The following is a 12976-nucleotide window of genomic DNA, read 5'->3' as shown; positions in this document are numbered from 1 at the left end:
CAGTGGAGTCATTCAGGTTCCTGGGCACTACCATCTCACAGGACCTGAAGTGGGAGACCCACATTGACTTCATTGTGAAAAAGGCCCAGCAGAGGTTGTACTTCCTTCGCCAGCTGAGGAAATTCAACCTGCCACAGGCGCTGCTGATACAGTTTTACTCAGCAGTCATTGAGTCTGTCCTCTGCACTTCAATAACTCTCTGGTTTGGTTCAGCCACAAAATCAGATATCAGAAGACTACAAAGGACAGTTCGGACTGCTGAGATGATTATTGGTTGCCCCCTGCCCACCTTTCAAGAACTATACACTTCCAGAGTGAGGAAAAAGGCTAGAAAAATCACTCTGGACCCCACTCACCCTGCCCACTACCTTTTTGAACTGTTGCCTTCTGGCCGACGCTTCAGAGCTCTGAGCACCAGAACCTTCAGGCACAGGAACAGTTTTTTCCCTCAGGCTATCCATCTCATGAACAGTTAAATTGCCCCATTGAGCAATAACTATGTGCAATACACAGTTTAGTCTTTCTTATATTTATCCAACACATCCAACCTCTTCTGCCATTTCATTCCTCTGAAAAAAAAAAAAAAAAAAAAAAAAACATTTGTACTGTACATAACAAATTTGTGTTTGCACTGTACATAACAGATTGTATTAGATTTGCACTACCCATGTGTATGTGTGTATGTATGTATGTGTGTGTCTGTACGTATGTGTATAATAATTTTTTTTATTTTTATTTTTATTTTTTATTATTATCTATGTCTTGCTGCTGTTTTTGTATTGTTTTTGTATTGTTGTGCACTGGAAGCTTCTGTCACCAAGACAAATTCCTTGTATGTGTAAGCATACTTGGCAATAAAGCTGATTCTGATTCTGATTCTTCTGAAACATTTTGGCACCAATTCACTTGCATTGTACTGACCTACAGAGGTGGAATATTCTTCTAAAAATCATAATTTGTGTTCTGCAGAAGAAAAGAAGTCATACATATCTGGGATGGAATGAGGGTAAGTAAATGATGAGAGAATTTTTATTTTTGGGTAAACTATTCCTTTAAAGTTATAGCTCAGCCATAATTAAATATCCTGTAATCATTTCCCTACCCTCATGTGGTTCCAAACCTGTGTGACCTTCTGTATTCCATGGAACACAAAAGATGTTCGACAGAATGTTAGAGACTGATAGTCTCAGTCACCATTCACTTTCAAAATACAGAGGAAAAAAAACACATTCACTGAAAGTAAGTAGTGGCTCAGGCTAACATTCCATCTAAAATTTCCTTATTGTGTTGCATGGAAGAAAGAAAGTCAAACATTGTCATATATTCACCAACATGATGGTGAAAGATGACAGAATTTACATTAATAATAATAATAATAATAATAATTCTGTAATACATGTTCAGTGTGTATTATGTAATGGAATATAGGGGAGTTAACATCCATTATGTCATTTGTGAGTACTACTTGAGTACTCTTTTAATTGGATACATTCTGCATAAGATTGGATGCTCAGAGAAATTCGTTAACATCGTCTGTTCATTTCATATTGGCATGCTTGGTCAGGTGCTGGATGATGGCGAGCTGTCTGACCCATTTGACATCTCCAATGGCACCAAACAGGGCTGTGTGCTCGCCCCACTGTTATTCAGCATCTTCTTTTCCATGATGCTGTCTGTGGCTTTTAAGGACTGCGACATGGGCATTCCAATCCAGTTCTGTACAGATGGCGGTGTCTTCAATCTACGCAGGCTTCAGGCTCGCACAAAGACACATTCCGCAATTCTGCGTGACCTCTTGTATGCAGATGACTGTGCACTGATGGCGCACACCCTTACCGAAGCTCAGTCACTATTCGATAGTTTCAGAACTGCAGCTTCCTGGTTTGGGCTCACTGTCAGTCTAAAGAAGACAGAAATCATGCTTCAAGCGGTGAACAAGTTAAACTCCAACCCACCGGTAATTACTGCAGGTGACACAGTGCTGACAGCTGTTGACAAGTTCTGCTACCTCGGTAGCATTCTTGCAGCTGATGCGACAGCGGTCTCCGACATCAGTGCCCGCATCGCAAAAGCTAGTGTTGCCTTCGGTCGACTGTCCAAGAGAATATGGGACGAACACGGCATACGGCTGGACACAAAGGTGGCAGTATATAAGGTAGTCATCCTCACAGTTCTGTTGTATGGATCTGAGTCCTGGACCATTTATCGCCGGCAGATAACCAAACTTGATCAGTTCCATATGCGCTGTCTCCGTCGTATTGCAGATGTCAAATGGCAGGATAAAGTCACAAATACTGAGGTACTCCAGACCTGTGGCATCACTGGTATTGAGGCCTTCCTGCTCGCTGCTCGGTTTCACTGGTCTGGACATGTTGTACGCATGGCAGGTTCATGCCTGCCGAAGCAGGTTTTCTATGGACAGCTCCAGAGCAGCATGCGCTCTCATGGAGGGCAACTCAAATGTTACAAGGACGGCTTCAAAGCCAATTTGAAACTATGCAACATGGACCCAAATGACCTTGAAGAGATGGTCGCAGACAGGACATCATGGCGAGCACAGTGCCATACTGCCATACACTCCTTTGAGTCCAGCCAGATCACCATTGCGGTAGACAAACGAAGCCGCTGAAAGCTCAATACCTTAAAAATAACAACATCTAGCCAGTTTATGTTCGACATCAGTGGCCGGCCATGTGCTTCGAGGATCGGCCTCTATTCACATCGTAGGACGCACCAACAACAACTGTGATGAGATCTGTCATGTCGACAGCTCAGACCATGATTCTTTTAATTGGATACTTTCTTACTCTTACTCAAGTAATTATTTATGTTAGTACTTTTACTTCTACATGAGTAATTTTTTTTTTTTAAGTAATTGTACTTTTACTTGAGTACAGTTTTTGGCTACTCTACCCACCTCTGCCAGTTACCACTATAGTCAAAACGATGTTCCCTCTGAATAATTATCAAATGCTTTGAGTGCAAGCTTTATGACTGTGGGCAACATTCTGCACACATAATGCCATATTTTGACCATCATCAATAGTCCTATATTTAAAGGGATAGCTCACCCCAAAATTATGTCATCATTTACTCAACCTAATATTGTTCCAAACATGTTTGGCTTTCTTTCTGCACTGGAACACAAAAGAAGATATTGACAGATGACAGAAACTAACATTCTGATGTCTCAGTCACCATTCACTTTCATCTTTTTCCATACAAAGAAAATGAATGGTGACTGAGACTGTCAGTAACTAACATGACTTCCACAGAACAAAGAAATTCATACTGTTTTGGAATGACATGTAAATGAGTAAATGACAACATATTTTCCATTTCCATAAACAAAAAAAAACAAAAACAAAAAAATCATGCTTCAAGACCCTCATCAGGACCCTTATATCAGAGCAGCATCTAATGCACACCACAACTGAACATTTAGAAAATATAACAATGCATTTTTACATTGTAAGTTAATATCATTTTAACAATTCTGTTTTTCTTTACAAGAGCATATTGCAGCATTTGGCAGTGTGTGGCAATGTGTGGCTGGTAGATACCATGTTTGCTGTCCACATCTGTAGCAGAAGCAGTGGTGGCGGTACAGGGGCAGAGACCAGCACATCTTACTTTCAACTCCTTTCCTGAGAGACAAGCCTGCTGCTCCAGTTTGCACTGATTGACGGGTGTAGCACACACACATGCACACACACACAGGACACAAAGAAAAACAAATAATAAGAAGCCATAAGACTTGTCCAGTGTTGTCACATGCCCTATTCAGTGGAATAAATTGTAGCCTAGATAGAAAACAATTATTTCTAAACATGACTGAAAATTGCTCATTCAGATAAGACATCTTTATTTAAAAGTAGCTGAAGTCAACCTCCATTTCTTCCAGTGCAAGGTCAGAAACAGAGATAATAGAGATTATGCATAATTCAACAGAATGGGCCTTTCATCTGCAAGCACCCTGAATCCCTTCAGACATTTCTTCTTTGATGTTTGAAAATGTCTAGGATGGAGAACAGGATATAATAGAGATTATTACCCATATTGCTCAAGCAGACTGATCCATGAGTCACACAGAAAATCATACAAGATGAAACTATGCAGTCATTCCTATCTTTTAAAGGAAGAATTGAAAACCTGAATGTCATGATGCATTCATTGTTCAAAGCTATGCAACAAGTTGCAAGATGAAAGGATTATTATTTATCTTTTCTTTCAGTTTTATGTTTGCTGACAGGGCTTTAAGTAAGTATATAAGGAAGGACTTATTTGACAGTTGTCACAGAGGGGTTGTACTACACTGTAAAAAGAGAAAATGTGTAGTTGCTGTTTTAGGAGCTATTCCTACCTGATCTGACCCTCAAAAATGATTTTTATTGGTGTAATCTAATGTGGTCAGGTTGACAGTCATGGCAGCTAATTTAAGCATATTTGAGGTTAACTGACTTAAACACATTTTGATGTGTGACACAAGGGTCTTCAAACTTTTTCAGGCCAAAGACCCCTTGGTGGAAAATGGAGCAGGGACCCCTTGTAACATGTGTTGCTTTTTAAGTTTGGCCTATAATAACTTGAATATAACATCATGTTACACTGTAAAATGTGGTCACCTGCACTTGTTACCTTAAGGAGCTATTTCTATCTGATTTAACCCTTAAAATGAGTTTTGTTGGTGTAGTGTAATGTATTAAGGATGATTCAGTGATGTTAAATAATAATTTTGACTTGAATCCAACCATTAAATATAGATGTCACCACTTGAAGCACATTTTTTAGGTTAACATTTTTACATACTTTGCTATGATGCTTATATTGCAAGTCATTAAAATAATAATTATTGATGTAGAGTCAATAATTGACATTAGTCAACATTATTGTACAAGTACATTTTAATGTGGGAGGGACAATGAACCATACAGTACACTGTATCTAAACTTTAGTTTCTTTAGCTTTGGTTGAGGTTAACTTAATATTTTTATTTTTTCCCCCACAAAATTAGTTTGAGTTTAAACAATAATTGGCAGACCTTCTGCAGTACTGCTGCGGACCTCTGGTGTAGAAGGTCCATCTTACCAAATATAACGATTGAAAAAATCTGCACAATGTGCACAAAACTGCATCAAATTCAACTGTATAAAAATGAGTTGAACTGCAGAGAAATTGATCATATCTGCTGGGTAAAAGAGTTACGGTGAAAGGAAACTGAATGCAGTGTGCAGTACCTGAGAGGCGTAGTTATGTCCATCAGAGCCACAAACTGGACCAGAGGAGGACACTGGACAGGGTTTACAGCTGTTCTCCTGCTGCTGCCTAATGACCTGCTGCTTCAAACTAAAACACATCAAAACTGTCAATCTTAACGATGAGTATAAAATAAAGTATAAGCTGTGGCATAGTTGGGTATATGCCACTCAAACGCACAGGGAGCACCATCCTTGGCCAGTTTTTAATTGAAGGTTATATGTTCTCTGTAGTGAGTTGTATGGTACAAGGAGAACCAACCCCTAAGGGATGGCCTCAGGAACATGTTCAGCTTTTAAAAAGAACAAACCCTGAGAGACTAAATCTGTGTACCTTACAATTTGCTACCAGACAACACATGGCTGCTTTAATAAATTGCTCTTATTTGTATTAGTGTGTGTGTGTGTGTGTGTGGGTGGGTGGGTTTGTGTGGTTTACAAGGAAATGTTTTTAGGTTACAAACTGGTAATTACAAGGGTATTATGCTATAAATGTGGTTTATGTGGACATTTCTAGTGTCCCCATAATTCAAATCGCTTAAAAAAAACATACTAAACGATGTTTTTTTGAAAATGTAAAAATGCAGAACGTTTTTTGTGAGGGTTAGGTTTAGGGGTAGGGTTAGGGTCAGGGGATAGAATCTATAGTTCGTACAGTATAAAGGATAGCCGCACCAATGTGTGTGTGTGTGTGTGTGTGTCCATTTTTTTCCCTAAATTACACACACAGAAACCATAGGTCTTATTAAGAATATGCATCTAACTGAACCCTGGCAAAGTTAGCTATGCATATTAAGGTAAAGGGAAGAAAAGCCTGACTGTGCTACTAAGCTAGATTGGACAGTTGCATTCTGCACAGTGTCTTTGTATGGCACTAAACATCTTAAAAAACAAGCACTATTCTGTCATGTAATATTGATGTGTGTATGAATGCAGAATGGGGGAAGAAAGAGGAGAGAGAGAGAAAAAGAGACTTGTCTTGTAACTGGAGGGCTCACCTATGCTCCAGCTTCTTGCGGTTGACACACACAGCACGCTGGTAGCCCTGGGCAACACACACCTTGTGTTTGTTGCACTTCACCTTCTGGCAGGGATCTTTAGTGGTGTCCACGTCTGTAGGATGAGAGAAGTGCCTTAACAACTGTGTATTATCTGTGCATGGATTTTATCCCTGGTTTTATTTTATCATGGTTTTATCTCTTTTCTATCTCACCTCCTTGAAATATGCATAAATCACAGTCAATTTATAATATATCATGCAGAAGTATGTATCTACAGCAGGGGTACCCTACTGTTTTTGTAAGCTGAATCCCTATGATCTAAATGATCTAAATCAGGGTGAATACAGGTAAAATTACACTTTCTAATAATTTGTCATTGATGTTATTTTTAAATATGATGGCAAACGGCTCTTCAAATAATACCATTGCAAATACGTAGCTAAAAACCTCCACTTCACCGTACAGGGGAATATTAAGCTATATTAATTAGAAAAATATATTAATTAATATATTACTGATAAAAACACTTTACCAGTTGTCCCACATTACCTGTATTCACCCTATTCACTTGATGTACTCAAAGAGATTTTAAGTAATATTATAACCTTTCAATAAATGTTTTGAATGATACGTTTAATTAGTCATTTTAGAGGAAGTTATATTTTACACAATTTATTATTTTTTTAAATCTCATTTATTTTATTTTATTTTGCACAGATCCATTATGAATCACTAGGGGTTCACAAACACCCTTGGGGAAAAACTGATCTACAACAAAGGAAACATAAATGCATATAATAACTAGCATCCTTTGATTCATGATATAGAGAAAGAGTAAAAAATGTGCATGATACAAATTCAACAGCAACTGCCCATTGATAGGCTACAGCTCTCCATGTAACAGACAGTTTCACACCTTTGACAAAGGCAAGTAAATCATCTTTTTAAAGCTCCATTTGTAATTTATAGTAATTACACCTTCAACTCATATCCTCACATGTTGTTTTCCTACTTTTTCATTACAACCAAGGCTGAAGTTAGGCTAGTTAGGCTAAGGCTAAGTTATAAAACATTATAATCCCCATTGAATGAGAGACATTATTTTAAGACTGACAGATTTTTGTGATCTATTTTCAATAGCACAGGGTTGATCAGTAAGCCTCACTTTAACACAACAGCCTCAAGCAGATTAAAGAGAACAAGAATGATGATGTTGCTATAGCAACAGTCCAGTTCCTCAGCGAGGACTGATTAGATGCTCATTTAAGTGTTCTGGAAAAAGAAACAAAGAAATCTCTCTCTCTCTCTCTCTCTCTCTCTCTCTCTCTCTCTCTCTCTCTCTCTCTCTCTCTCTCTCTCCCTCTCTCTCACTCTCTCTCTCTCTCCCTCTCTCTCACTCTCTCTCTCTCTCTCTCTCTTTGTCCACAGTTATCGCTCTCTTGATCTTTACTGCTCACTAAAATATTTTATTTGAAAAGTGGCCCTGTGAGCATGTCTCTGTAAAACACAATATGAAGGCCTCCATGTCCAAGCGATGCCAAATCCGGCTTAGAGAGATGAGGAATCTCGTCCAGTGGCCACACATCATCTCTTTCATCCTTTGTTTACACACAGGGCAGCATTTAATGTGATCATTACAATCGCAGAGTGAAAGTAAGGAGCTTCTGACTCAATATCAAGCCCAGCCAGAGCCTGAGCTAATGCAGCTAATTTATATCAGCAGCCAGAGCCACTTAACACTGAAACATGCCATATCAGATTCAGATCAGGTCAACACGAAAAGGTTCTCGGAGATTAGGATGTGATAACACGCGAACACAGGAAATAGAAAACAAAATCATGCCGATAAGACACATGCAATGATTAAATAAAGACGTCTCCATTCTTTTCTTTAATGAACCGGTGCTTTGTATCCTTGTGGAAATTGACTTGAATGACCTGTTCATATGCATTCTAGAAAATCTGAGATAGAAAGAGACATGGATGTATGGATGGATGAATAGATAGATAGATAGACAGATAGATAGATAGTAATATACTGTATAGATGTTTTAGTGCAATAGTAATATACTGTATTTCTGTCCTAAATCTTCACTTACATGTGTAATTTTAAGTCTGTCTGATTAAACAACTATACTTTATTGGTGAAACTTAGTTTGATCTTTTCATAATCTACATATGTGCAAGTGATTATGAAGACTGAAGGATAAAGGAATGTATTATATAATTGCTATTTTGAAAAAAAGAAAGAAAGAAAAAAAAAACGACTTTCTACATCCTGTAGATGTGTCCTGAGGTTGTGCGAGAACCACTGCACTGATAACTTGTAAAATGCAAATTCGCTCCTCATTAAAATGTAAGTACCAGTTGTACCTCTCCAGCAGCCACTGTAAATAAGGCTCTTTGGGATTTTCCGCTGCATTGGTTGGCCTATCTGTTAGCTGTTTGCCACAAGAACAGTGGAAAATGGAGAGCAGATGCTCTTGTAATGTCAGACTATAGATAAAATCTTTAATAAAAGACTAATTAGCCACTAATATAAAGAAAATAATTAAAACACATTTCAGTCAACTCATTTCTCATTTCATGAAAATGTATTTTACACTGCAGTTAACCTGATTTCGGAAGAGTGTTTTTGTACTCCTAAAATTTTTGGCCAGAACAACCTCTTTGAAATGTTTCAAATGGATTTATTTTTACAATAATTGTATATCTGCTGTAAGATGAATCCCTGTTTTGGGGTGCGGGACTTCAGAAATTGCAGTACTAATTAAAAATCAAGGAATTGTGACACTACTATAAAACAAGTGATGTATCTCTTGGATTGTAGTCTGCACTGGTTGCTTTTATGTGTAAAGGGCTTGTAGGGCTGGGACAAATGTAAAGCTGTCTTTTTACCAGTGCCTCATTAATTCAGTCATAAAAAAGACACAGTGCAGTCAATGCAGAAAGAGTAATAGGTACTATTTATAAGTAGTAATAAATCTTTAAGTATAATGAGTATTTGTGTGCATACTTATATGTAAGACCTCCTTGTGTGATTAATTCATTTGGTTGGGGATTTACTTCCTCCATTTTATTTCGGCCGGTGGAGCCACTCTGTTCAAAGTAGAATACTAAAGTGTTTGAATTAATAGCACAATTATGAATTTTAAAGTAACAGTTCACTCAAAAATTAAAATTCTTTCATAATTTACTCACCCTCATGTCGTAACACTGCTAAAAAACAAAACAAAAAAATGACAAAGTCTTACTATTAAAGGTGCTGACCTGTCAATCATTTTGCACCTTCTCATTGTATTGTAGTTGCAGCGAATTATTGAGGCATAATGCATTTTAATGCCATGTTGTTCACAGCAGTTGTCAGTTGAGGGTGCTATTTTTGCTGCAGTTGTTTTTATCAACCATCTCTGCTCTCAATAAAGCTCATTTTGGTATTTTTTGAGTGCAGGGATTTGGAAAGAGGGGGCGTGGCTTATTCAACAGCTCAGTCTCGGGGAAGTAGAACGGCTGAAATCACTTACAGCACACTTAGTATCTTTACTATTCTCAGTTTTCTTATTATTCTTACTTAGTATTTTTGTCTTAGTTTCCAGTTTAAACATCATTAAAACAAGAAAAATTGACTTGAGTAGAAAAATAACAGAACATATCAGGGGCCCTATTTTATGAGCACTAGCGCTAAGTGCAGTGCTATGCTTTAAGTCATACGCACAAAATCAGTGGCCATGGCCAGTTGCGCTGGCCTGAAAATTGCACTTAAAATTAGCTCAGTAACGAAAATTGGACAAGATAATGCCCTCAGTGGTTGTGTGTAGCACTGCACTTAGCGCGACCACAAAAATAGAGCCCTAAGTCTTGTTTTCGGAGAAATGTAACAAAATGTAGTGGGGTTTATGTTTAAAAAAAGAAGAAGAAAAAAAACTATTTGCCAATGGGGGAAAAAAACAAAACTTTGTTCTCTTTGAATGTTTTCTTACCCCACTGGCAAATAGTTTTTTCTTATTATAATAAATGTTAATTTAGCTTTTCAAGTAAATTTATCTGTTTTAAGAATGTTAAAATATTTTTACTAGAAAAAGTATTCTTTGCAGTGAACCTGTATGACTTCCTTTCTTATGTGGAAAGAAAAGAAGAAATGTTTCATTTTTTGGTAAACGATCACTTTAAGGTATCATTTGGTGTGTAAGTGTGCAATCTCTTACTAACAACTTTGACAAATGGGTCTGATGATAAATCCATAAATTTTCACAGATACTAACATTAATTAATGAATTTCCAACAAAAGATTGAGGTGGGAGTCATGACGGCTGCTCAGATGTCTTTAATGCACACTCAAAAATGGACCATCAAGTTCATGGACCTCTGTTCTTGGACATGTAAAGCTTAAGTGGATTTGCACTTTGAATGAAAAAAGCCAATGTCAGTCAATGCTAAATCAAGTCTCGGAGGCTCTTACTGGGCCTTTAGTGGATCTATCAATTACCCATTAATTACATCCTGAGATATTTGCTAATGGACTGCTCTATTCTGAAGACATTATTTGAACTGAAAATCAAGACACAATGATCAGATGTGTCCGGGCCTGGTCTCTGCTTGAGCACACTGAGGAAATGACCTCATCTCTTGTGAAAGCAATTAGTATTTGGCAGCCAAGGATAAAAGAAGGGCTCTCTGCTGTGACAAACATACTTAGACTGTTCCATAGCCCTATGACATCATCAAACAATAAACTTAATGTTTACCCCAAAGTAACATGCAGCTCCAACTCATGAGATCTGCATACTTAAAAGAGATGTGTGTAATAATTTTGATGGTAAAATACTATTCAAGCTTAATATACATAGACAACTATAATTAAGCCATTTGTAGATTGATTTCCTTCAAAAGTGTAAACACTGACTCCGTGGCACCATGAAAACATTTCTCTGTTTGTTTGAGCATCCCAACCAGCTCAACACAGCAAAATTGCCTCAACCAATGGCAATAATTATGTGCAATACACAGCTTAGTCTACTTATATTCATCCAACATATCCTACCTCTTCTATCATACATTCCCTTGCATCTGTATATAACAGATTTGTATTTGTACACACACACACACACACACACACACACACACACACACACACACACACACACACATATATATATATATATATATTATTGTGCATTTCTATATATACTTATATTTTCTATTCACTTTTTATATGTATTCAATTTTTTTTCTTGTCTTGTCACGTTTGTGCACTGGAAACTTCTGTCACCAAGACAAATTCCTTGTGTAAGCATACTTGGCAATAAAGCTCATTCTGATTCTGATTTGTTTGGGGCGGGACTATTTGTTTATCCAACCAATTGCAATGTTTGGGAACCCCGTTTTTGCAATTCCTAGTGGCAGAGAAATTACACAGATTGCCTTTAAATAGAATGGCTAAAAGAAAACTCTAATAAATGTAATACTTTTATACCATTGGTAATAATATTAAAGATTACTTACTTTCATTTGAGCCTTGATTTTCATCCCATGATCTGATGTAATCATCCTGACAGAGAAAAGACATTGTCATTCAAATGTGCTGCATTATGCACAAAAAGAACTTTAAACATTTTGTCACGAAGTCCACAATACTATGTATTCAATGTGCATGGGTCATTAACTAAAAATGAAGATGTAAATATTTTAATAGTGAAAAATTGGGCTGAAACGATTAGTCGACGTTATCGACAACGTCGACAATAAAAAATTGTCGACAAAAATTGTCATTGTCAAAAAGTCGTTTGATGTCAATTAAGAGGAGCACTGCAGCTCGCACCTGACTGAGGAGAATAAGAAAACAGCTCACAGTCCAGATGCACTGTAAACTTTCCAAACAGCTTCGGGTGATTTAGAATGCAAAGTATGAGGGAATTATACAAAAATACCAAATAAGTAAATACAGAAGCAGTCTCGTTGTGGAATAAGCGGAGCCGGAGCTGCCGCTCCACTTAAACAAAACTTGCGTGTCGAGCGTCTTTAAAGGAAACACTCCAGCGTTACATCTTTAATGCAGTTATATTTAATGCATTATAGCTTTATTAAAGTTCAAATAATAAGGAAGCAGGTCATGTAAATAACTACAAACTCGGAAACTGGCATTTCTCTGTGCGGTCAGCACCTTTTCTATGAGTAGCGTGAATGTCCCGATCTAAGGGGGAGAGACTGAAACTGCACTGCACACGGCTCATGCACACTCTGGTGCAGGGATGCTCGTCCCTCGATCGCGTGCGCTTATTGCAGCTAGATTATAACGTGGTGGCTCGTGACTTATTGAATCATAATATATGTGTCACTGCATTTTTTTTATCATGAAGATAACTGGCAATACGCAGCTTTATTAATAAGAGAGAGTTCCTTTTTTTGTGAGTTAAAGATGGATTGAATTGAACAGAAAGATGAGAGAGGGTAGTCTTTGCCCCACTACATACTGCAACAAAATAGGTTTTTGATTTGTTTTTGTTTTGGCTTGTTTTCCAATATAAATATCTAAAACTCCTTAAACTCTACGTACATTAACTTTAGCAGCTATACTGCAGAAGAAAAAATTGTTATCTGAGAATGTTGAATATAACATTAAAAATACAAATATTTTTACATATCTAAAAATCCTTAAAAAAAAAAAAGATGCATTCACCTGAGAAGCAGCATACAAGATGTTTAGACTTGCTTTTAGAGAAT

General features: G+C 37.4%; 1 protein-coding gene across 1 annotated transcript in view; it reads right to left on the bottom strand.

Annotated features, from left to right (window-relative positions):
• The window catches only part of LOC127414291 (testican-2-like), a 46574-nt gene that overhangs the window by 13972 nt on the left and 19626 nt on the right, over nucleotides 1-12976 (bottom strand). The window contains exons 2-5 of the mRNA XM_051652229.1: nucleotides 11759-11804; nucleotides 6254-6368; nucleotides 5238-5346; nucleotides 3564-3678 (exon numbers count right to left, since the gene is read on the bottom strand). Coding sequence (XP_051508189.1) covers nucleotides 3564-3678; nucleotides 5238-5346; nucleotides 6254-6368; nucleotides 11759-11804 — 385 coding nt within the window. The remainder of the gene's footprint in view (nucleotides 1-3563; nucleotides 3679-5237; nucleotides 5347-6253; nucleotides 6369-11758; nucleotides 11805-12976) is intronic.

Source organism: Myxocyprinus asiaticus, chromosome 23, assembly GCF_019703515.2.
Source record: "Myxocyprinus asiaticus isolate MX2 ecotype Aquarium Trade chromosome 23, UBuf_Myxa_2, whole genome shotgun sequence".
Taxonomy (NCBI): Eukaryota; Metazoa; Chordata; class Actinopteri; order Cypriniformes; family Catostomidae; genus Myxocyprinus; species Myxocyprinus asiaticus.
This window is presented reverse-complemented; position numbering and strand designations above follow the sequence as displayed.